We start from the raw sequence: 25102 nt of genomic DNA, 5'->3' as shown, positions 1-25102 counted from the left end.
TCATGCTATTACCCATAGTTTTTAATTAAAATTCTGATAATCTGGAATTCCCAGTTTTTATTTTTGCTGCTGTGTTTATCAGACAGTGCTTATGTAATATGCCTTTGAGGCACCAGGTACTGGGGGACACCATTTGTACTTTGTTTTAGGATTTTCAGTTCTTTCTTCAAAACCTGTGCTTTCAGATTTTTTAACTAGTCATTGTATACATTGGTGTAAAATGATTTCTAGAAAAACAAAACCAAATGTTTTATACTCACTGCTTGATTTCCAGTAGATGGCACCAAAAGCCCTTTGAGGTTGTTCATGATACTAATTCCTCTTGGTGTTGCTGGATAATGGATCACTTCTCCCCACTACCACCAGGGAACAGGAAGGGTCCGTTCTTTCATCTAATTTTCAGATTGTTATATAATTTAGCATTTTTATTTGGAGTTTAAGATAAACCTGTTGGTGTTTAAATTACTAATTTGCTATTTCTGACTCAAATACAACTTTTTTTCCTTTTTTTATTTTTTATATGTGTGATTTTCAGCCAGGATGGTTTTAAGTGAAGGATCTATTATGTTTTGGTACATAATTCATTTCATTACAATTTTCAAATTTGTTGTACAAATAACTTACAATTTAAAAATACTCTTTAAAATTTTTATATCCCCATTTTCATTTCTCTCTGTGTTGACAACTTTTATCTTCAGTATATGTATTTATTAGTTTTCATAAAAAATCAACTTTTAGATTCAGTTAACCCATAAAATCAGAAAATAGTTTCCTGTATGTAAAGCATGGGTTACTATATTTACTTATTCTAATTCTGTTGAGTTCATTTAATTTTAATGGATTTGTCAACCATTAAAAAGGACACATTTAAAAATTTCCCATCATAATTGTACATACAAGTTTCTCCTTTTTCCCCAGTGTTTGAGTATCGGTGTTTTGTGACTCAGTCTGGAAATGTTTCTTAACTGTTGTTTTTAGAACAACTGTCAGGGAGCCTTAGTTGCGTGGGCTCTGGGTGGAAGAGATTTAGGTTCAGCTTCCATCTCCAGACAAATGGAAGATGAGGTAAGTCATTCAGCTACCCTGGGCCTCAGTTTCCTCACGTGTAAAATAAAGATAATTAACACACCTAATGCGGTTTTGTTACAGATTAGAGATAACGTAGGCAAATTACCTAACACATAGTAAGGTATTGTTTTCATATATTGGCAACAGCAAACTTTTTTTTAAAGGTTTGTGAAATATGTTCACGTTTTATTCATTTCTATATTCAGGTTCTCAATTTACAGAGAATTTTATTCCAACTTTTTAAAGTGGACGTGTCAGTATGTTAATGTAACTTGGGTCTCAAGATAGCTCTCATCTCAGAAATCTTGATAGGCTTAAGGAACAATCCTTAAACGTTTCGTTCTTTAAACATTTATATTGATACAAACACCATTTTTAGCTATCTTGAAGTATCCTTGAATGTTTTCATCTAGAATTAAAAGGGAAGGAAAGACCCTGGAAGAGATTTAGGTCAGAGAAACTGGGAGACTGAGCGTCATTCTGTAGGCACGGGAAGTTTCTGAGCTTTAAAACCCACTCGCGTGAGGGAGTAACGCCAGCTCCTGGGCGTGGGGAGTGCCTTGAAGGAGGCGCTCAGTGCCGCTTACAGCTACCAGACTCCAGCGCTTTCCCAGAGAGAACGCTGAGACCAAGCTTTTCCCTTCAAGGTTCACCAGGCCGGCCACCCACCGGGCTTTTGGTGCCGCTCTCCCTTCTGGAGACTTACTCAAATCCCTCTACCGTCCCCGTCCCGGGAAGCCTGGAACCTATGGGCCGCGGCCGCCAGACCGAGGACTCTGGTTCCGAAACCGAGTGGGGCAGAGCTCCCAGGCAATGCGCGGTAACAGCCTTCCACTTCAGAGGCGCCCAGCAGGGCCCCGCAACTTTTCCCCGGGGACAGGTCCTGGCAACAGGTCCCAGGCGGGGCAGGGTGGAGCCGAGTTCCGCGGCCGCCGGTGAATCAGCGCTGCTCGACTCCCTCAGCCCCGGCAGCCAATGCCAGATCCAGGGAGGAGTACCCGGCCCGGGGATCACCAGCCACTCAGGGCTCTCTGGGTCTGGAGAAAGGTGACGTCATCGTAGCTGGGAGGTTTCAGAAGGCTTCACCAATGGGAAACAGGCAAAGTGGCTTGCGTTCTGTAGCTCTTGGCCAATGGGAACAAAGCAGAAGGGGCCTGGTTGTTGTTATAGACCCAATGGAAAATAGGGAAGGAGTACGAGGCGGAGTTGCTAGCACTGTCACCAATTGGAAAGAGGGGGCGGAGCCCGGGTCTTGTCAAGTGTGACCAACCAGGGAGAGGAGCGGACTCTAAGGGGCGGGGCCCTGATGCCCTTTCCCAATCGGACAAGCTCAGGGGCTGGGCATTCTTTGGGGTACCCAATGAGGAACGCAGCCGAAGAGGGCCTGTCAAGAGAAGGGGCTGGGGGCGGGGGGATGGTGAGTCGGGGATAAACACTGCGCGACGGTGGCGGCTGCTGCTTTTCTCCGGGTTCTGTCACTGTGTGTGTGGTGCCCAGCTCACCGGCCCCTTCCCCCTCTTCTTGCGAGCGTGGTCGCCGGAGAAGCTCTCTCAACCCTGTTCTACGGGGTCCACAGCGGGGCGAGGGTGTCCGGCGGCGGCGGCGGCGGCGGCGAGCTCGTGAGCCTGTGAGCAGTGGGGGTTGGTCCCGTGGCTCCGGCCCCCGGTGCAGAATGGCGGCGGCGGTTCGGATGAACATCCAGATGCTGCTGGAGGCGGCCGATTACCTGGAGCGGCGGGAGAGAGGTGCACGGGGACGGGAGGGGTTCGGGCCGAGACCCGGCCAGGGCTCTGAGGGTCCTGGCCGCGGGTCGGGGCGCCCAACCACTCTGGGGGTGGTTGGAGGCTCGGAGAGGGCGACCGCGAGCGCTCCCAACCCCTCCAGTTCTCTCCACGCGCGGTCCGCTGGGAGGCTGCCGCTGCCCCAAAGGCAAAGAATGAGGGTGGCAAAGGGGCCGCTTCCCCCCGAGGTCCCAAGCGCGACACCTTCTTCCCTTCACCCCGTGGCTAGTGGGGTGCCCGGGGACCGCTCAGCCAGGCTCTTGGTTTACCTCAGCGGGGCTTGCCCCGGCCGGCCCCTACGTGGACCTGCTGGAGGAGCAGCGCCTCTCCTGTACGGCTCCGCAACCCCCGACCCTGACTCCCGGTGTTTGCCCAGCATCTTCGCCTGAAGCTGGTCCCACTTAACACACACCAACCTGCTGGACGTTGCCAACGGGAAACCCAGGCTCCATGAGCTTGGCGACTTACGTGTCTTTCTCAACAATGAGCAACTAGAATGCTCCTTACACCTGCTCCGTACAGAGGGTGTTCGCACAATTAAAAAAACAATTATTGTTCTAAGAATTCCACTTTGCTCCGTTTATTTTCACATTATTCTTTTAATGAAAAGTAAGTACCTTTTGAAAAGGAAATACTGTGTAGGGGAAAGAGTATTGAGAGTTTTGGGCTCATTCATTAACTGGATCCTCCGGTTTTCTAGAAGCTGAGCATGGTTATGCCTCCATGTTACCATACAATAACAAGGACAGAGATGCCTTAAAACGGAGGAACAAACCCAAGAAGAATAACAGCAGTAGCAGGTAATTTGGTAAATATTTCTCTTTCTCTTTTAGATTATACTGAAAATGACACCAACTGCAGAATGGAAGTTGCCTGTTGTGATTATAACCCTGTAAATTAAATGATTCAGTAATGTATACATGGTCTTAAGCCATTTAAGGAAGCAGCCCTTCTGTTTGGGGTTAGGGAACTGAAGAAAAGAGAGAAATGGAAATGTTTGATATTTCTTTATCAACTTTCTAAAAAATTTAATTGTGGTTTTCTTCCCTTTTGAAACAAAACTCTATGAAAACTTCCAGTGAGATCAGCAACACTGACAATATTTTGCCTTCAAAAGTTGCAGATTCTTTTTCTATAATTGAAAGGTTTTGTATTCTATATATTGAAAAAGCTGGACATTATTTCTCTTGATTTTTCATAGTGAAGATTTTATAAATGTTACAGTATCTGACTTGACATAGGTGGTAGGATTTCATATTGACATACAAATTCAGTGGTTTATCTGATAATTTTTCACATCTGTGTATAATGGCAAAGAGGAATGATTAAGGTTAAAACCTACCTTTTTGGTGATAGAAGAGTATATAACATTAATATAACATTAATATACTAGTATACCACCACCTTTTTATGTTAGCCTCATAGTTTTTTAAATCTCTGAATCTCACTGGAAAGTATTTGGTTCATGGTCAATGAAATCACATATTAAAGCCGTGAACATAGTCCCTGGTACATGTAAGTACCCCATTAATGCTATTGCCCCTTTTTTCCCTTAAAATAAGTTAACTAGGAAGCCTGTTTTATGAGATCTTTTTGAATTATACCTTTCATTCCAATAAATTAAAATCACTGATATTTTCATCACTGATTTAGAATCCTTATCCCTCTCCCATCCTCATGAATAACTCCCTGCATATAACTATTATCTGTTCAGCTTTGTGGCACAATACAGACCACTAAAAGCCAGAAGGTTCCCACTTGAGCCTAAAACTCAACTTGTTCTTGCTGCCACTTCTGTCCTTGATTCACCCCATTGTCCTTAGTGTTGGTAAAACCACAGGATGTGAGTACCTCTTGAATAGGAAGGCATGGAAGGCACGTGAAGGATGAACCTGGTAATTAACTACCTGGTGGTTTTGCCTCTCCCATCTTTAGCATTAACCTGAAGGTGGTAGCCAGTAAGTGTGCATGGGTACTAAGGCCTTTAAGAAAGATATGAATAATCACTTGTATTATGCAATGGTATAAAATAATTTAGCTGTGTTGTGTTTTGTTACAATATTGGTTTTTAAAGTTTTATATACAAGAACTTTGAAAAGGTTTGGTTTACTTTTCTGGAAAAATGTAGTCCATTTGTTGCTTTTATTCTTGTCTCCTCATGGTTTGTAGGGAATTGTACACATTAATAGTCAAAACTTTATCCTTGGCACTTTATTTTTTCCCAAGTTTCACAGGAAAGTTGGTGGGGGGATGTTCAGTTGTGGGAAGAGGAAAAAAGGGGATGTTGAAGAGAACCAGCTTGGTTCCAAAAGGTGATTAGTAAGGAAAAATAATAGTTGAGCGTTTCAAGCCAAGAAAAGATTATCTTCTCTTTAATATCCAACATTACTTCTGAAAAATGGCTGATTTTTGGAAAAGCTGTGTTACTTCTGTTCATGGGTTTGGTTTGCTTTCCATGGTTAGAGACAGGAGGCTATCCTGTTGTCCATGTTCTGAACTAATAGTATATTATTGTAACATCTTCAGTGGTGCAGGGATCTCTGAGAGACCATGGTTAAACCTGGAGATGGCACCAAGCAAACAGATGAAGCAAGAGCAGGTTGTTTTGTAAATGTGATCATTTCCTTCATGAGCTGTTTGGAATGACCCGTACCTGGGCAGTGAGAGATCTCCCCAGAGAAGGCAGTTTGACCCCTTGATTTGAATTAGACTTACATCCAAGGTCATGTATGGTCAGGATTTTGAACTGAGGTGAGGACTGTGGAGAGATTACTGCTGGTTTACATAACCAGTGGGTAACAGTTTATTCTTGTTAATTCAGATTGAAATGCTGTCCTCTTTGTAGAATCAGGGGGCTACTTTTCCTTGGACATTTAAAAAAAAGTCACATAGTAAACTTCCTGGGAAGTGAAAGTGCAGATCTTAATCAAGTTTCTCTAGTTTAAAAAAAACAACAAAAACAAATGAAAATGTGACTGTTGATTGTTTTGGAATCATCCAGAAAACTACTAGAAAACAGAGAGATGGAATCTTTTTTTCTTTCCTACTGATTTTTAAAATCGGTTAGTAAATACTTAGAATTGAAATCCAGAGTTTTTAAGTGTATGTTTTGTTAAGTTGGTAAAGCAGGCTTTGGCACTTGTGAAAGTGGAAGTTCAGGACTTGCCACCTAGTTCTTTCATTAGACAGTAGCTATATAGCTGACCTCACATAGGGAGTCTTTTTGAACCCAAAGACTTTTCCTTTTCTCAGATACTCTATAGTTTGCCTTAGTTACCTTAATGTTAAGAGTATATTTTTTAGATGGTGACACTGAATCTTTAACGGTGATTCTAGAGTTACCAAATCTTTTCAATAATCACATGGAAAATAATTTTGACACAAGGTATCTATGTTTTCTTATAAAATGCTTTAATGAAAAATATATGGTTTACCTATCAACAGAGTTGGCTGTCAATCTTTTATCATTTTTTGAAAAGCCTACTTTTTATTAAAGCAGACTCAGTTTCAGTAAACTGAATGTACTTCAGTAATGCCCTAGCAATTGGAAAAATCACAATGTGTTCAGCCCTTTTAAGTAATCAGATAAAATCTATAGTTCCTAAAATTCTGTTCAAAGTTTGGAAGCCATTTCCTATGGAACTTGTTAAAAAGCTTCTTTTGGGGATTCAGAATTTTTCATATGTATCTTCAAAGAATCCAGAAGTTTTTGTAACAATGTCCTGTGTGCTGTTATTTTCTACAATCAGAGACCATGTTCTTTTCAAATACCTATCCTCTCTTCCACCACCTCCCAAGGATGGCCCTTGTCAACGATTAAGCAGGGAAATCCTGACCAGCTGTTGTCATATACTTTCAATGAATTTAAAAAATCTGTCAGACTTTGAACTTGTTATTCTCTGTTAAAACTAAAATGCCACGTGCTTTAAAGCCAAAGGTTTGCAATGCAGGCCTGGTTCTTGTTAACTGATTCGTTGCTGGCCATTGCAGGAAGTAAATTTTCAGAAAATGTAACTGAAGAGGGCTGAGGGATAACCAAATACATCAATTTAAAGGTTTTAAGGTAACCAATTTTAAGGTCTACATATCCTTTATCTAGAAAACAGATATTCTAAAACTTAAAATGCTGCCATTACTTTCTTGTTCTTCCTTGTGAATAAAAATTGGTAGCTCAAGAGCTTTGTAGAAGAGAAGGAAATCTCCCATCACACACACACACACACACGTAGGTGATGGTGCTCCCCTGATGTAAATGAGTGGCTGAGCATTCATGGAAGTCATGTTCCTCCATGATGACTATGAGACTCTCTCTTCTAGGTCCAGGAAGGTTCTCATTATGGCCCCAGAGTATTCATGACCTGAGCAAAGGCATAATCTCCTGAACCAGTTAGATTCCAGAGAATTACCATAAGAAAGGTCAAGATTCAGCTCCTGTATAACCCTGGGAATTTCCTCAAGTTTATTTATAACTTGTCGGGGAGGAGTTGTGTGAGGACACTGAAGCGGCCACATTGACTTTTTGTAACTTTTGTGGAAACGTGTCCATGGGTTCTTAGACCAGACCTTATATTCAAGGTCAGCTACAAACACACTAATAATATGATTTCACATCTACCACAGCTTTTATCCAAGGCTCACTAATCACTTTTAACAGTTGCTACCTCATAGATGCATGCTTGTACAGTAGATAATTGGCAATAATTTTTGTTCCCATTTTACAGAAAGGATAACCAAGGACTGGGTGGTAAAGAATTTTATTTCTCCTATAGTACCAGTCAGTGGCAAAGCTAGACTTCAGATTTCATCCTAACTGCTGTTTTACCTAGTCTATCCTCTTCCCTATGAGTTGTACTTTGGAAGCCCCTTCCTAAAATCATTTGGTAGCTATTCAACAGTAGTGGATTTCAGGAGGTTGTACATAATAAAATAGTGAGTTTAGGGAATAGAAAGATTGAGGGAAGAGGTATTTTTATCTGTTTAAAACTGTATCCTATTGTCAGCAACTTAGCATAAAAAGTTGGTGTGTATCCTACACCTAGAACACCGCAGGGCTGGGGTGGGAGGCTTTCTACCCTCAGCCTAAAGAAAGCTTCATGGTATTGTAACCCCAATTCACATTGCATTGCATGACTGTTTTCCTCATTGTATAAATAGGCTCCTTTTATTTCCTTTCTTAAAGTTGATAACTTTTCCACTAGGGATTGCATGCCTCTTAGTTTGTCACTTCTCCATGAACTCTATTTCAGGGGTTTACATGTATCTAAAACCAGAAAGGAACTAATGTCTTTAGTAGAGCCCACTGAGGTTTTTCTCCCTGTCTTCTCTCCTACCAACTTCAGAGAGAAAGAAACTAAAGCAATTGTGTTGGTGTTGAAGTAGTCCTTTAAAACCAGAATAATCTTACTATTTTCTTATTCCCTCTTCAGATCAACTCACAATGAAATGGAGAAGAATAGGTGAGTTGGGGGCTTGGGGGTGGTATGAGGGGCGTTTCGATGCAATCTGTCTTTGTTAGGCTGAGACTTTGTTGCTCTCCTTGATGCCTCCCACGAGGAGCACCTGAGTTAGGAGTTCACTCAGGGCCCTCTAAGTAGCCCTGCCCATAAATCACTTATGTAGATGGAAGGCTCACCAGCTCCCAAGACCATACCCCCCACCCTCACCCCTGCAGCCTGTTCCTCCTGAGGAAGGCCTTTCTGTGTCATTGTTCCACAGTCCAAAATTTTAGGTCATAGGCAGCATTGCCACAAGAGTGTTTTTAAAAAAATTGCGGACTACTGAATATAATTAGCAGTGCAGTCTTCAATCACATACACATAGAGATATATACACGCATGCATGTGTATTTAGTTTACTTGTGCATAAAGATTCTCAAAAATTCAGGCAAATATATGCACAGCAGAAATCAGAGATGGTGGTCCATAGAGGAGGCCTGCCACCCTCACTGGAATCCATCCTGCCAGAACCTGAGTTGAACTCTCTCACCGAGATATCCTCTTGCTGCTTATTTAAATCTTTATTTTTCCAAGTCAAGTTTGCCCCTCCTTCAAAGGTGTTGCTTAGTGGTTCTCAACTCTGGTTGTACATTAGAATCACTTGCAAAGCTTTTAATGCTTTTTAAAAATATTTTTATATTAAATACATTACACATATATACTTGTATTTGGGGGTAAAGAAAATAAATTTTCTGCTGGTTTTATAAAATAGCCTTTTAGTATAGAGATTTTTAAATAGTGGATAAATGTAATCAACTCCTATGTGTCCATCACCCAGCTTCAACAATTACCAACATTTTGCCAATCTTGTGTAATCAAAACCATCCTTCTCCATGGAGTGTATTTTAAAGCAAATCTTCTGTCGCTAGGAAAGACTTTTTTAGAAAACATAACTGCTGGGTTTTAGCATGCTAAAAAAAAAAATGGATTGTTCTTTGTGGAGCTTTAAGAAAACAAACAAACAATGCCCAGATCTCACCCCTAGCAATTCTGATTTAATTGGTTTGGGTTGAGACTCTGCTCTAGTATTTTTTAAAAGCTCCCCAGGTGACTCTCATGTGCTACCAAGACTGAGAACCACTGAACAAGGCTTATTCTGGTCTCCAGGCTCCCATCAACTTGAAACACAGGCTAGCCATCCAGATTGAGTGGCTTTCTCAGTGCACTGCATGAACAAGATATGTAATGATGGCTGTGTAAATACATGTGAGTCTTTCATGCAAGCCCTCTTTGAAGAAGGAGCCTGACTCTGAAAGTCAGGATCTGAATGACATGTTCTGTCAGGGTAAGGGCAGCCCAGACTCCACTGGGAAGGAGAATGCTGGAACAGGGTGAACAGTCAGCATTGCCCCACTGTGGCATGGCATGCATTCGGGGCCGGGGGGCATTGAGTATCTCAAGGTACATGGGCTTCTTTCTGCCCATCCCAGTCTCCTTCCTTATACTTTCTCTGTGATTGTAACAGTGTTTTAAATCAGAGCATTTATGCCTGATCTACACCTCATGAACTGGGAACTCAAAAGTACCACTTGCAGTGGAAAGGTAGTCACATGTGTCTTCTCTGTCATCTTTAGATCCTCTCCTATCCTCCTACCTTTGGGGTGAACTGGGTAAACTGGGACTACTTCTGCCGAAAGTCTAGTTCTCCTTCACTCCTTTAACCCTTTACTTAGGCATTTATTTTTATTATTAAAGTTTCACCCCTTCAGGTAAGGGCTGTGAGGCTTACTGCAAGGTTCTGCCTTTCACCTGCACAAGAACGGCAGAGAAAGTCAGTTTTATCATAGCAGTTCAGAGATGTTTATTTTCCACTTACAGCATGTCAAGAGCTTGTGCTCAGTACTGGGTATTAAATGAGTTCATACTAGGGTGTTAAGTCCACACAGTTCCCATGCTAGAGGAGTGCATTTCATATGACAAGCTGCAGAGACAGCTTCAGTGAACACACTGTGCACTAACACGGAGGTGCACACAGGAGGCTGTGGCAGCAGATGCCAGAAAACTGGACTTGAACTCACCACTGGGCAAGCTGCTTATAATTCAGGCTGCTTCCATAGAACCAGTCAGCTGCTGCTTGTACAAGGGTTAGTTATCTTGTTTCCTTATTGTCCTTTCTTTTTTGGAGTTTAGTCTTTCAAATCTTGATAATTTTTTCTCTAGGCTAGAGCATGTGAGCAGACAAGAAGGAAGTAAAGATTCAAATTTGCTTAATTCAACCAAGCATTGGTTGCTGCACCCACAGGAGGAGGGTAAAGTTGTTGGCTCTTCTTTATTAGTGTGGATGCTTAAGTATTTTAGGGATTTGAAGTCAGTTGAACAGCTGCTCTATAGTCTTGCTGGTTTTAGTAGCCAAATCTTACAAAAGAAAGCATTTTTTACCTTAAAACATCACAGAAAAAGATTGACATGGCTCTCAAAAAAAAAAAAACAGCTTAGGAAAAACTCCTCATGGTGGGCATTTTTATTCTCCTAGATGTCGCAGAGTGATTTTACTTGGGTTAGTTTTTTTACACTGAAACCTTTTCTGTGGCATTTTAGAAATTTTGAATAGTGGGTGTTCATCAGGACTCCCCTATGAAGATATTATACTCAATACTACCACTTTAATAACCTTAGCATTAGTGGGAAGATGAAAAGGCTTCTTGAGTGGTGGAGGTGGGAGTTGGTGGTGCCAGTATTTTCCATTCAATAGACAAGGCATTCATAGAACACTGGTGATGCCATTTCTAGGGGCTGGAATACAGAGCCCAGTAAAGACCAAGCCCCAGGGGCAGGGGCCTCAGTTTAATATCACTGTAGATATTAGCATTTGTCACTTGGCCTGTGCTTCTCTGCATTGTAACTAGTTTGGTGGGTCTTGCCTCCTAAGGAAACACCCTTAGCAAGTGTGCAGTGTTTTTCTTTTTTTAAAACTAACCTTATAGAAAATTTTGAGAAATATAGAAAGCCATACTAAAAAATTAAATCATCTATAATTCTAGCAGCCAGAGGAAGCCAATGTAACTTTGAAACATATCTTTCCAATTATTTTTGGAAAAAGAAACTTTAAAAATACAGCTTAGTACAGAAAATTGAAAGTTCAGAGAAGTACAAATGTAAAAATCCCCCATGATAGAACTTGCCACAGTAGCAACTGCTGACATTCCTGCCAAGTTCATAGCCATCTAGACTTTGTATTTTTTAAATCAACATGGGATCATATAGTAAATAGTTTGTATATTGCTCCTTTTCAAGCTACATTATGAACATTTTCCAATGTCATTAAATCTCCTTTTCTATCATTTCTTTAAGTGAATGCCCAGTATTAAATCATATGAATATGCCAATGACTCATATGACCAGTCCCCTACTTGAGATTCTTCTCAGTATTTAGCTAATATAAACAATGCTTCTTTAAACTACCATGTAGATAAATCTCTGTCCAACATCATCATTATTTCCTTAGGGTAAATAAACAGTTGTGGAATGAATGGTATGCACGTTGTTATAGGTTTTGATGTTGACTGCTAAATTGCCCACCAGGCAGGTTATAAGCTGTATTTCCCTTATACCTTCATAAGTTGATATTATAATTTAAGATCTTTATTAATTTGATAAGCAAAAAATAATAATAACTTGTTTTAATTTCCATTTCTTATATTACTAGTACAGTTGAATAATTTTCATATCTGTGTGTGTGTGTTGCCTGTAAAATAAGCTTTGCCCAATTTTCTGCTGAGGAGTAGTTTATCTTTTTATTTTGAAAAAAAAAAGATGATATAGTATAAAAGGTATATATATGAATGATATTGCCCCATTGTGTATCACAATTGTCTCGTTTATCATTTACCTTTAAAGAATCATCTTTCTTTCACTGAAGTTGCTGCCTCTGTCATATACTAAATTCTTATTTATGGCTAGGCCTGTTTCTAGACTTGTTCTTTACACTGATCCATCTGCTCTTCCTGTGCCAGTACACATTATTTTAATCATTGAGGTTTTATCATGTACTTGAGGATCTGGTACAGCAAATCTCTGCCCTTCCCTCCTCCTCCTTTTTATATTTTACCATGTTCTTAGCTATTTTTACTAGTTTATTTTTTCCTGATACATTTTATAGTCAATCCATCAATTTCCTATCCCCCTAATTCTTTCGGGATTTTCAAAATTAAATCATTCCAATATAAAGTAACCTTAAAAAGTTCATATTTATATGTTAAATCTTTCTATCCAAGATATGGGTATGTCTTCATTTGTTCCGATGTCTGTCTCTGAGTAAAGTTTTGTAGTTGCCATGTAAATCTTGCACATTTTTTGTAAAAGGTATTCCTGGATTTATATATTTTTAAGTTGCTACTGTTTCCCATTATAATTACAAATAATTATTGTTGGAATATAGGAAATCTTTTAATCTTTTGTTGTTACTATATGCCCTTTATTGATGATAATTCTCCTGTTTCCTTCTCTTGGCTGGGAATTCTCTGGCTTAAGTACCTTTCAATAAGCCCTTCAGCAAATGGAGAGAGAGTGAATGCGTGTAAGCTGCAGCCAGTGGGTCAGGAGTCAGGTGCTAGAATGGACTCTTTAAAAAGAAGTCTCTGGCTTCTCCTTTAATAGTAGATACTCGTTTTTCTGGAATGGTAGCTGGTCTAGAGAGAGTACCTCTGCTAGTCTTCTGACTCCATGACAAAAGATTTTTGTGTGTGCTCTGTGGGAGGACTTAGCAGCCTGATCTAAGCTGTTATTTTCATTTGGCCTAATAGTATTTCAGTGGTATCTGGTGTGGCATGAGAATTCATTCCAATCAGGTCTCTTCTGGCAGGATATTCTAGTTGATTACAGGTCCCTATAGTTGTTTCTTTTGGGTTTTCGACTTTTCAAATGGCCAGGCTCCTTATATTGGCAGGGATGGGGTGGCCTGACTTTTGCATTGGGCCTGAGTTGTGGTATGCATTGCACAACTCTTACTGCTTCTGAACTGCCTTGACCACATTGAGATTTCACTCTAGGATGTTGTAACAAATCCACATTGCTTTATTGCCACATGGGGCTAAGGGCATGACCTGGTTATTACAAAGGAGAGATGTAGATATCAGTGTGCAAAATCTCTTCTCTGTTGATGGTGCAGAGGAGCACTCAGATTTGTACCACTACAGTCCATCTTTCCTGGACTATACCTCTTGGATAGATGGCATCTGCTTTTAGAAGAACTTGGAGAAGAAACGTAGTGCTGGTTATTTGGCCAATTTCCAGTCCCTACCTGGGGCATGAGGGATGCTCCCTGACTGTCTGTCATAGGCATCAGTAGTCAAGGGGTAAGACAGAGCCCACAAGTACTAATTATATTTTGTATTTTTTTAAAGTGGTGTCTAGAAAGGAAGCATAAATGAGGCATACTTATTATTTCATACTTTTAATAGAGAAATGATTTTAGAACTTTAAAATATAGCCACCATGAATTGCTATTTATACATTGTTCACTGAGTGACGTTCCCATACAGCTAGTATATACCACTACTTTTGTGGGGTTTTTTAACAAAGATTGCTATCACAATTACAAGAAATCTTTAAAACCTTCCAAGGTTCCAATTAATTGGTAATAATGATGCACTTGGCAATTTTCTAAAAAGGGATTGCTTAAGAAAAAGGAAGAGAGTACTTTTTTTCCCCCTCAAAGTGTGACTTATAATCTTCACTAGACTTCATTGTTTAACCCAGTAAGGCTTTGTTCTAAACTACAAATCTGGAGAAAGTTAGAATCTCTTGTGACCTGTAATCACTTTTAGAGAGTAATTTTTGATCCCTTGAGATAATTTGTTTCTTCTTCCTCTATACTAAATAACTTTTTTCTGACTAAACAGCTCATACATACCCATATCTGAAAGTACCCCTATGCTTTTATTCAACCTCCAATTATCCAGTAGGATTTATGAAGCTTTTTAAATGGTTAGGTCTGTGTCCACACAAAGATAGGAGATAAAATGGTGAAACCTTGGAGTATTAAATAGGGTATAGTTTTTATGAAACTTTTTTTCTTCTTTGGTTAATAATCTTAGCCTTAGTTTTAATGAAAAGTGAGTCATTGAGATCCAGTATAGCATGTTCATTAAATAGGGCTCTCCTTGAAGAGAAGAGACATGAGTTACCAGAGATACCAGATTTTCCTGATACCAAAGATATCAGATAATAATCAACAGATGCATTATTATTTCTAGGCTCTAATGGGTTAACACAAAATAGAGGACTCACTCTTCTGTTACTTGGTAATGAAAGAAAAGTTACAGAGGAGGTCTGCAGTGCATGAATGAATAACTGAATGTGATTGTTTTGGAAAGGAAAAACATAATAGACTAGGAAAGCTTGACATCTTCTATGGAGAAGTTAACCACATCAAACAAGATGCGGGTGAGGGCAAAGAGGAACCCATTCTAGAACTTTTAGTAGGAGCGGATATTTGTCATGTGTCATGGTAGAGCAATAATTCTGCAATAATTTGTTTCCATATTTGGTCCCTCCAACTAAATTTAAGAACCTTAAAGGCAGGGACTTGATCTTACCATTGTATTCAAGCACCTAGGAAAGTAGCAATGTGGAGGAACCCTTTCAGAAGTGCTAGTGGAGTAAATGAATGAAAGAGCTAAGTGTATGTTTCAAGATTTCCACCTGTGAACCTCATTACTTAGCTGCCCTCTTCACTGGCTGTCATCCTGTACACTCACTCAACCCTGACCTTAAAATTCTCCTTTGTGTCGTATACTTTACCATGAAAGTCTGAGAGAGAGAGTTCAGTTTGCACCTTCAGTAAAAAAGAGTAATCTCTGATAACAGTGCCTCCCTCACAACACACACCCCTGTGCACACACACACTCACCTGACTTGATACACCCCCAGTCTTGAATACACCCAAGTCAGACTGACCCTTAGGGGTAACACAGCATAGGAATGCTATCTGCAGATGGCACAACCTACCTACTCTAGCTCTCCTTGTTGCATCTGTTCCTGGGTTTACAAATGTGTTGGTCCAAGAGAGACATGGTCCAAGAAGAACCAAGGAAGCTTGAGTCTGAAGGCAAAAATAAAAAGAGCAGCATTCAGAATTGTCTACGAGCACTCTGGTTAAGCCCAAGGTGCCTTCTGTCAGTGCCGGAGCGCTGGTAGGAGGGAGTGCCTCCAGCAGCCCCGAGCCCTCTTCATTAATGGCTTCCTTCCACTTGGGTACTTTTAGTTTTCCATAATTCATGGCTGATGAGAGTTAAGGAAAACTAACAGCAGAACTGTGTGATATCCAAATATATTTTATATTTAAATCTTTAATATGTATTATTTGTCTGTTCCCTTATCAGTAGATGCTGTTTTAATTATTAAAGCTTTATAATGCAATTCAGTATCTGATACAGCACATTCCTTCTCATTCTTTTTCAAAAATGTTGGCAGCCTCTCACACCTCCATTCTTCTAAATGAAGTTTAGACTGATTTCCCAGCATTGAAAAGAATACTGTTGGGATTTTTTTTCTTGGAATTATGTTAAATTTGTAGACAAACTTGAGTAACACTGACATCTTTACTTGGAGGGTTCATATCTAGGCATGGGGTATTTTTTCTCATTCATTCAGATTTTCTTATGTCTGTCAGCAAAGTTTATAGTTTTCTTCCCAGAAGTCCTTCCCAAACTGTCTTAAATTTGTTCCTAAATATGCCTTCTTTCTGTTTTTGTACACAAGCTATTTTAGGTTCTGTCGCTATGGATAGCACATCCAGAGATGTGCTTGGATTTCTAAGGTTAATGCATATTTGCCCCTATTTTCTTCCCCTTCGGCTTTTGCAGTAGATATGTAGGAGGAAGGCTTGGGTGTGCTTCAGATGCTTCCCTCCCAACCTGTGGGTCCCTTCTCCGCCTGCATCTACATGATGCATGTGGCCATGAAGAAGTCCTTCCTTTTGCATGCATTAGCTCTATAAAATCCTTGCTAATTTTTTAAATGTAAAAAATAGTATCTTTAGGATAAGCAAAATCTGCGTTTCCATAGAAGGTGGGTTAGGTTTTCCATTAAATCTCTTAATGACAAAAGGTAACTGTGTTTTTTAAGGAAGAGTTCAGTGAATTGGGCTTTACCAGATAGTGTCTGTCTACCTAGTGAGACACTTTGAGATCCCAGTTGATTGTAAAAGGAATATTACAATGCTATGATTACCTGTGCGTGCTCCCAGCAACCACCGGTCTACAGAGGAAGCTAGGATGGAAAGGCTAAGTGCCACTCTACGTGGAGCACTCCACGTCAGGGCCTGGCCAGGCACTCCCATGCCTTGTCTCGGTTCATTTCACACCACAGCCTCTCCGGCAGGGCCCTCCTCCCTCTGCAGCAGAGGAAAAGGGTGCTACACAGAGTTAAGTAACTCGCTCAAGGTCACACAGAGAGTAAGAGGAACCCAAACCTTTACTCTTAATCATCGTATTAACATTTGGTTGTGTAGTGACTGACAGAGAGAGAATATAAAAATAATTAAAAACAAAAACTTGAGATACTTTTTTAAAAAACTGAGGAAAGCTCTAGTTGTAGGCCTAATGTTAATTATCTAATGTTAATTATCACTAGTTGTAGGCCACACTTGATTCTGAGCATCACTGATTATAGCTCAAATCAAAGATTGGTTTCTGTATGCTACTGTAGACCTAAGGGTTATCAGCCCAATGAGAACAATTAAAACAATATTTCTGAAGTCAGCAGGTGACATTTGATACTAAGTTCATGACCTAGTTACAAAGCTGTTGGATCAGCACAAAAAGAAGAGGTCGCTAAGGGCAGGAGGGTGCCAGGAGTTGGTAGAGCCCTTTTCTGCTGGGGAGTTGGGGCAGCTGGGAGGCAGCTCTTGGTAACAGGACTGTCTGAAGAAGGCATGATGGTAGGAGATCTAAGGAGGGGTTGGGTCAACATACTGAGTGATTCCTGTTGACAACGTTTGGCAAAACCCTTGCTAGTTCCCCGAGGGGGAGTTAGACCTGGTTCAGACTGGGACACTGGCACCTCCTAGAAGCCGAGAGGCCTGGGCAGAGACATGGGGCTGAGGAGGGGACACTGAGGCTAGTGCTTGTATTGCTTGTTTCAGGCCTCGGTGTTCCGAGGGTGCTCAGGGCCAGCCGAAGGGTTCCAGATCCCTGGTGGAGGGTGCACACATGCGTGTGGGTGTGTCTGTCTGCCTGAGGGATGAGAACCCTCAGCAGGAGCCATTACAGAGGGGTCTTTGTGCTACTTTATTGGTTCGATAATTGAATTTCACTACTCTGTAGAAGTGACTGCATCCCACCCCTGTGGTTGGCCCAGGCACCAGCCCGGGGATGTGTCTGTAGGCGAGTGGCAGGTGGGCAGGGTGGCCAGCAGGCTGGAGCAGTGAGGTGCTGAAGGCCAGGGCAGGCTGGGCCAAAGGCAGAAGCTGGCTTTGGATCACTACAAAAATGCAGGAAGCACCCTGCCCCTGTTTTCATAGAACTAGGCTGAATGAACATGTATTATCCTCAGCTTGAATTAGATGGCTTATGTCTAGTTTCACAGCTGGGAGTGATCTTTGGAAACTCATGTTTGGATAGTGAAAATTATACTTTCTGGGTTAGACTCCCTGTGTAAATAGAAATGACAATGCATGGAAAGATGACTTTGTTAAAATATTTTTATCAGTAGACAAACTTCCTAAAAAATTACATTCTCATATTTGTAGATAAACCCACATTATAAAAGGACTAATAATGAAACTGTTCTGAATCATGCCATGTTTGCAAATAACAAGCAGGCTGAAAAATGTCCAGAATCCAGTTTTCATTTTTGAACATTTTTCCTGATTTAACAATTAGTCTATACACTTTGTAGTGAGAAATAAGTTGAATAACTATATAAGTGACTAATTTTACTTTCTCCTGGTGTTTCTAGTAATACGTATTTTCATGGCTCTTTTTGAAGAATATTATCTAAAGTGAACAAGTACATTTTCCACACAAGCCCTGCTTTTTCTTTTCCCCCTCATGGAGTAAGAGGAGGAACAAACCTCTAAAGTGAGTCTTTGCTTGCTGTCATTCCACAGACAGGTCTTCAGAGCAAATGGAAGTCTTATAAAACACCAAGGCATTTGTACCATTAAATCTTTCTCGCTTAGGAGCGAATGCTGTACTCCTCCAGCCTGTCAAGGCTTTGAGGGCCCTCGGAGAGTCTACGACAACTCGTTCAGGATCCAGATGAGGCACGGGGCTCAGAGGACGTCTGATAAACCCCTTATTAGATCTGCCTTGGGAGAATATCCTGAAGTTTTGATATGAAGGGCAGTAGATTGAACTCCCAGTCAATATCATTTGTGCTGACCTTAGAGCTTTCTGAGGCAGTTTTATTTTGGTTTACATTCCCAGCCTATGCTGATATAGTAACATTTAAGAGGGAAGTAAAGAGCAAACTAAACTTGTCTCCCAGTTCAGCTGGAAGGTAGCCTCCCAGGAGCTCTGCCCAGGTGTTGTGTGTGGCCAGTGGTCATGTTGCCAAACCCCAGGAGCGTGAGCACTGCCTAAGGTGCAGAGATGTGGTAGAGATGGACTCTGTCCTCGAGAAGCTTAAAGTCTAGTTGAATAGGTGGCATAATCCAATCAGCAAACATTTATTAAGCATGTGGGAGAAGGCACTGTGGTAATACCACAATCATTAAGCTGCAGTCCCAGCTTTCTAAAGAGTTTGCAATGAATAGTGAAGTAACAAATATGCAACAGTTCAGGCAGAACAGTGAATTTCCCAATGAATAATAGAAAACACTACTCAGGAAATGAAGGAATCCCTATGGGCTGAAAAGGCAAGGATTTAAGGAGGTGGTAGGCTAAAGCAAAAACTCTGAATCTTGAGCAGAAACCCTGAACTTTGCCTGTTTCTCACATTCATGGACTCTACTAGGTTCTAGAATAAAGCCCAAACAAGAGTTTCAATGACATGTGACTTTCCAAACTTTTAGGGACTCCTGTGCTTGTGGCTAGTCTGTGACTAAAGGCTCTCTCGTATGGGTTGCTGTGGCTTCTGCTTCTTCGAGCCTTCCGGCCTTTCTCCCTTTCTCCCTGTCTCTCTGTGCCATTCTGCCCCCTCCAAGACCTTCCTGTGGTGTAGCTCCAACTGCTGTACTTGTTAGTATAGCCAAAACAGGTGATGTGCTTTTTCCTTATTTTTTAAAAATGTATTGAACTTCCTGAATAGCAACTGTTTACATGGCTGAAAAGCCAGAGTATAAATTACTCAATAAAAATTCCCTCTCCTTTTCCCTGTCTATTCCCTGACTTCTCTTTGCCTAGCCATCGTTTCTTATGTATCATTCCAGAATCACTGTATAAATCTGTATGAGGAAAACCATAATTTTTTCTCCATTTTTACCCAGAGATAGTATGTTGTATGTAGTGTGATGCCTTGTTCTTCATTCAGCATCTGAGAACTCTTTCCTAACAGTACATAGAACACATTCTCACTCTCTCTTCATAGCTACAGAGTCCTGCACTGTGTGGGTGTGCCTGATTTATTTAATTATGTCTCTAATGATAGTGAGTTGGGTTGTTTCAGTCTTTGCTCTTGTAAATAAAGCTGTAATGAATAATTGTTCACACATGTAAACACTACAGACAGCAGTGATTTAGTAGCCCTAAATAATTGAGTAGGGGTTAAAAGGGTTCTCACCCTGGCATGTCGTTGTTTTCTGAATTTGGATGCTCTGTGGGTTCCCTATAGACCAGAGACCAGAGATAACTGGATAAATGTGCCTAATAGCAGATACTAGTCCTTACCCTGATACTTTTATGATAAAGAGATGTCACTTTAGAAAACCCTGGATTTTTCTTCTCCATGGTTTTCACCAGAGTTGACTGATTTCAAAAAGACCTCTATTTGAGAGGTCACTGGAAGCATTTGCCCTTACTGGGCCTGGACAACTTCATATCCTTTAGAATTTGTTCTTCTGGGGTGCCTTCTAGTCTACTGTGAAATTCTCAAATGCTTTTGTGATCTTGTTTTCATAGACGGGCCCATCTTCGCTTGTGCCTGGAGAAGTTGAAGGGGCTAGTTCCACTTGGGCCTGAGTCAAGTCGACACACTACACTGAGTTTATTAACAAAAGCCAAATTGCACATAAAGGTAAGTGTATCCCTGGGATGCCTGTTTCTCGTTACTGTCCAGTGAAGATGTGTCTGTTGTTACCAGGAACAGCAAACGTTTATCTCCAGGCCTGTCCTCTCCTCTGAATTCCCCCAAGCTGCCTCGTAGGTGAATCCTCGGCAGCCCAGCTCAACATGTCCAGAGCCCAGCTGAGCATTTCTCACCCCCGTCTGTACACCAGAAGTTAAAAGGTCCATCCAGCCGTCCATGTGATTGTACAAGCCAGAAATGCTGGGTCTCCCTTGATAGCTCTTGCTCCTGAGTGGTGTATATCTAAGCCGTCTCTCCAAGACCTAAATATTTCACAACCTGGTCTGCTTCCATTTTCACCCTGCCATCACCTACTACGGTAAACTCCTCACGGGCCCCCTGCTTTCCTCTGGCCCCGCTCCAGGCTGACCTCTGTGCTTCCCAAGAACAATCTGTCCAGATCTCAGCACAGGTACCATAGCTCAGGGAGACTTCTCCTAGCCCTCTTACCTCCTTCCTGCTCCAAGGGGTCCTGGGATTGGGTGTCTCTCTCTCAGCACTTGTCACTGTTGAACCCTGGCCATGGTTTGTGTGACTGTCTAGTTGTCTGTTGTTTGAGTGTAGACTCCACAAGAGAGCGGATTGGGTCACTGCACCCACCTTGTATCCCCTGTACCTCCCAGAGGGTCTGCAGCAGAGTCGGGACTCAGCACGTAGCTTGAATAGCAAAGAGTGAGGGAGTTATATTAAATTTCTGAGAGCCACTGCCAAAAATCACTGTTTAGCATGTTTTTAAAGTCATATCATCATTGGACAGATGTCACTTTGATTATGGTTAGTAGCCAGCAAACATGACAGTTCTGGAGGAAAACCACCTATTTCATGCAAAACCACCACAAACAGATTTGTTAAAACAAGTAGTTTATGGAAATGTGTTTTTTAAGCTATTACGTTGGACAGTTTGGAATCAGGACTTCAAAAGGAACCATTATTTCTTGCTAACAGAAGTTGAGATTTGGGATGACAAAAAATGTGTCTCTGCAATTGGGCCACGTACTTGAATAAACATACTTCTAAATGGGAGTGTGTTTCTTAAGCTCCCATCACGGCAGTGCTCCAGTTCAGAGAGATAAGGTTCAGGTTATCACCACAGATGAGGGAGATGTAAGACCAGGTCAGGGGTCCCACCTAGTCATTCCAGTATCAAAACTGAGGGGTACCAGGATGCTAGCTAGAGTCAGAGCTCCCCTCCAGAGTCCCAGTGACAGGACAGGTACTCTCAATGATGTCATTGCTGAAGAAGTTAGACGAAGACAGGAGTCACTGGCCAGTCAACTTCTTGTCTGGCGAAGCTAGATAAGTGACACAGCAAATGGCTTCTGAGGAAAATTGGTGTACTTCAGTGCTAGAGAGGAAGAGGCAGGGTCACTGCCAATTTTGAAATCTGCCTGTGGGCTCCAACAGCTACTCCTCTGACTTGCAGAAACTTGAAGATTGTGACAGAAAAGCCATTCACCAAATAGACCAGCTTCAGCGAGAGCAGCGACACCTGAAGAGGCAGCTGGAGAAGCTGGGCATTGAGAGGATACGGACAGACAGCACTGGCTCCACGGTCTCCTCCGAGCGCTCGGACTCCGACAGGGGTGAGCCTCTCCCGGCACCCCACACCCACTCCGCACAGGCAGAGCGAGAAGGAACTCGCAGCCTGCCTGTGATTTAGAGAAGTTAAGCAATGTGCCCTCCTCTACAAGGCCCTGTTAGCAGCTAGGCACCAGCATCCAGGAAGGGCTGGGATCGCTTTGATTGGCAGCCTGTGTTTTCTGAGGAATGCCTTCACCTCTCTCTCTCTCTCTCTCTCTCTCTCTCTCTCTCTCTCTCTCTCTCTCTCTCTCTCTCTCTCTCTCATCTTCCCCACAGAAGAAATCGATGTGGATGTTGAAAGCACAGACTATCTCACAGGTGACCTGGACTGGAGCAGCAGCAGCGTGAGTGATTCTGACGAGCGGGGCAGCATGCAGAGCCTCGGCAGTGACGAGGGCTACTCCAGCTCCGGCGTGAAGAGGATAAAGCTCCAGGACGACCACAAGACGTGTCTGGGTCTATAAGGGAGCGCGGTCCCTTCAGCTGCCTCGCAGATGGCTCTGCCTGTCGGATCGGATTAGGTAGTGTACTGGACCTGCCTGCAGTTCCCTTGCACGTAAACGTCAGTGTACCACCTTTACCAAAATCAGCTTTGTAAAAGTTTTCAAGGAACTGCTTAGGACTGTGGGTTTCTGATTGCATCCACTAGCTTCTCTTTCTCTCCATAAAAATTCGTCTCTGAGAGACTGTACATTCCAATCAATTTGAAGCACCCAAGAATTCTTAGACCGAATGAGCAACTGTCACATCTCAGCAATTCCCCTTCCTATTTACTGTCTCCGTGTAGTGACCCCAACCTTTCTTAAAGATTTCTGGCTTACTCTGCTACTTGCCTAGAAGAAATGTCCGAATGTGTCTTGTGCTTAGGAAGCTGAAGGAAACAAACTCTTAAAGTTGAGATCCTGATCTCAAAACTCCAAAGTAAGCTTTGAAAGCGGCATTTAAGAGCACTGAACCACGGACCTCACCCCCCTGAGGAGTCAGGAATACCTCCAGAAAACCCGCCCTGCACACATACCTGCGCTAATACCCTGCCCCGCGTGTGGAGGGGAACAGTATTTCTCATTTTAAGATGGACACCTTGACAGCATGTCTTTGGGGTCGCACAGCTTATAAAAGTTCCACCATTGTTTATTCTCGAGAATGAAACGGTACAATCTATTTTTGTGTGATGTTTTGGGGACCGTGCTGTGTAGTGCCAGCCCAAGGCATGTTCTCCCCTCAGAGTCTGTGATGCGACTTGTCTCTGGAACATTTTTTTTTCCTACCTCAGAGATAAATGAGATCTCCATTTCCCACTTAACACAAAAGTGATTATGCCTTTTTTTTTTCTGAATAAGTGACATTTGGTCCAATTCTAATCTATTTTCCTATTTAACTTTCAGCAATAACTGAGCTTTGGCACTAGCTGAGCTGGTGTCCACCATCAGTGAAAGGAAAAGTCCATATTTCTACTCCCTATGTTGCAGGTGATCAGGAGGGAATGGTACAGTGTCACTAGAATTTCTCTCCTAAGTGATTATTTTTGGACACTCCCGGAAACTTCTTTATGGAGGTTTTTGGGTTGATAGTTTAAAAGGCTGAGTTTTCTTTTTGGTTATGATTTCTCCCTTAAGTGGTCTCCCACTTTGTAGCAGTTTTATTTAAGCTAAAACAGAGCACATGTATATGTACATAAGACACATTAAATCTATAAATACTATTTATTCATTTTATATAAACTAATGTAATAGAAATAAATTCTTATGACTTTGTGCTTTTATAGATGTTCTAGAAACTTTGTATGTAGGTATCTACAAAATTGGTTCATTCCCCTTAATATTTTTGCATTCATATTTTTGAAGTCTTGATGTTGTCAGCCTCTGGCAAATCTTTTTCATCAAATTTGAACCATTTGTAAAATCTGTGACGCTGAAACTGTGTGTCACAAAGTGATGAGAACATTCCTACAATCCACAGACGCACTGCAACCTAAGGGCTCCGCGGCGGAACCAGGAGCAGGCGGCCCGGTGCTCCCACTGGCCTGAGGTCTCTAGCCCGCCACAGCCTTGCTCCTCCAGCGCCTCCACCTTCCATGCAACTAATAGTCCACACGCACTCTCCACAGGGGCTCATGCTCTACAGGAAGAGCAGGCTAAACAAAGCAAGATTACTTTTGTGGGTTTTTCTTTTTAGTGATTCTTTAATGTATTTAAAAGTTTTTAATTGGAGTCGTGGATTCCTAAATGATTCCAAAGTCATCTGTAATTCTTCTGGGTTCTGTTTTGTTGGTTTTCTTCTTCTTTTCAGCTTTGGGTATGGAGAGGGCAGGTGACACAAAGGGTTTTTTTATTGTTGGAATATTTTCCGATTACCAGCTGAAGATTTGCACTGAAATACAACTTGTATGCCTTTTGCATTTTTAAAGCCTGCTTTCTGGATTTAAGCAGCGTGATAGTGTTCAGAGAGCCAGCTCAGCCTGTAACATGTTTGAAAAAGATATATCTGCACTTTGAGGTCCCTTTCGAATGCTATTCGCTAGACCTCTCAAGCATTTTGTTTGCTACATTCAAGCGCCTCACAAGTCCAAGATGCTGGATGCTGGATGGCATCAAAAAACTCAAGACTTCGGGAAAAGCTTGTGGGTTTGCATTGGGGGAGGGAAGGGAACAAAATTTGTGTATTTGTTTAATTTAGAAATGTGGCATCTGAGATGCTATTATTTTCTGTGTTTTAATTGTTGTGCCTTTGAGTTAAACTGCATTTTTGTCTTTTGGTTGAAATATGAACTGTACTGTCCCAATATAAAACAGTAATTATTTGACCTTTGCACTGTTTGTCTGGTCCTTTTCAATTTGATTGCATATATAAATGTAGGACTTGATAGATCTCTATATTTTTAATGCCCTTGTAATAAACTGACACCAGGGTTTGGCATGACTTTTCAAAACCTGAGGTAGACCATGGCATGCTAGACAGGCCTCTCTCACCAAAACTGTAACTTTCAGGACCAGCAAACTCAGCCCCAGG

General features: G+C 41.6%; 1 protein-coding gene across 4 annotated transcripts; it reads left to right on the top strand.

Moving 5' to 3' along the window:
* Window positions 1-2467: 2467 nt before the first annotated feature.
* MXD1 (MAX dimerization protein 1) lies at window positions 2468-24896 on the top strand. 4 transcript variants are annotated; one of them, XM_036997980.2, is made up of 7 exons: window positions 2468-2813; window positions 3124-3458; window positions 3550-3649; window positions 8276-8305; window positions 20347-20461; window positions 21936-22095; window positions 22370-24896. In XM_036997980.2, exons 2-7 carry the CDS (start codon window positions 3452-3454, stop codon window positions 22555-22557), a joined length of 600 nt encoding a protein of 199 aa, XP_036853875.2. In that variant the 5' UTR covers window positions 2468-2813; window positions 3124-3451; the 3' UTR covers window positions 22558-24896. The 4 variants fall into 4 exon arrangements, with proteins under 4 accessions (XP_036853875.2, XP_017504382.3, XP_073068129.1 ...); XM_017648893.3 differs by lacking the exon at window positions 3124-3458 and having other exon boundaries at window positions 22373-24896; XM_073212028.1 differs by having other exon boundaries at window positions 2468-3458.
* The last annotated feature ends 206 nt before the right edge of the window (window positions 24897-25102 follow it).

Source organism: Manis javanica, chromosome 1 (assembly GCF_040802235.1).
Source record: "Manis javanica isolate MJ-LG chromosome 1, MJ_LKY, whole genome shotgun sequence".
Lineage (NCBI taxonomy): Eukaryota > Metazoa > Chordata > Mammalia > Pholidota > Manidae > Manis > Manis javanica.
This window is presented reverse-complemented; position numbering and strand designations above follow the sequence as displayed.

Coding starts and splice junctions, on each gene's coding strand:
- MXD1 (XM_017648891.3), top strand. CDS start 2,741: ATGGCGGCGGCGGTTCGGATGAACATCCAGATGCTGCTGGAGGCGGCC. Junction 8,306..20,346: donor AATGAAATGGAGAAGAATAG/GTGAGTTGGGGG, acceptor TTGTTTTCATAG/ACGGGCCCATCTTCGCTTGT. Junction 22,096..22,369: donor GCGCTCGGACTCCGACAGGG/GTGAGCCTCTCC, acceptor TCTTCCCCACAG/AAGAAATCGATGTGGATGTT.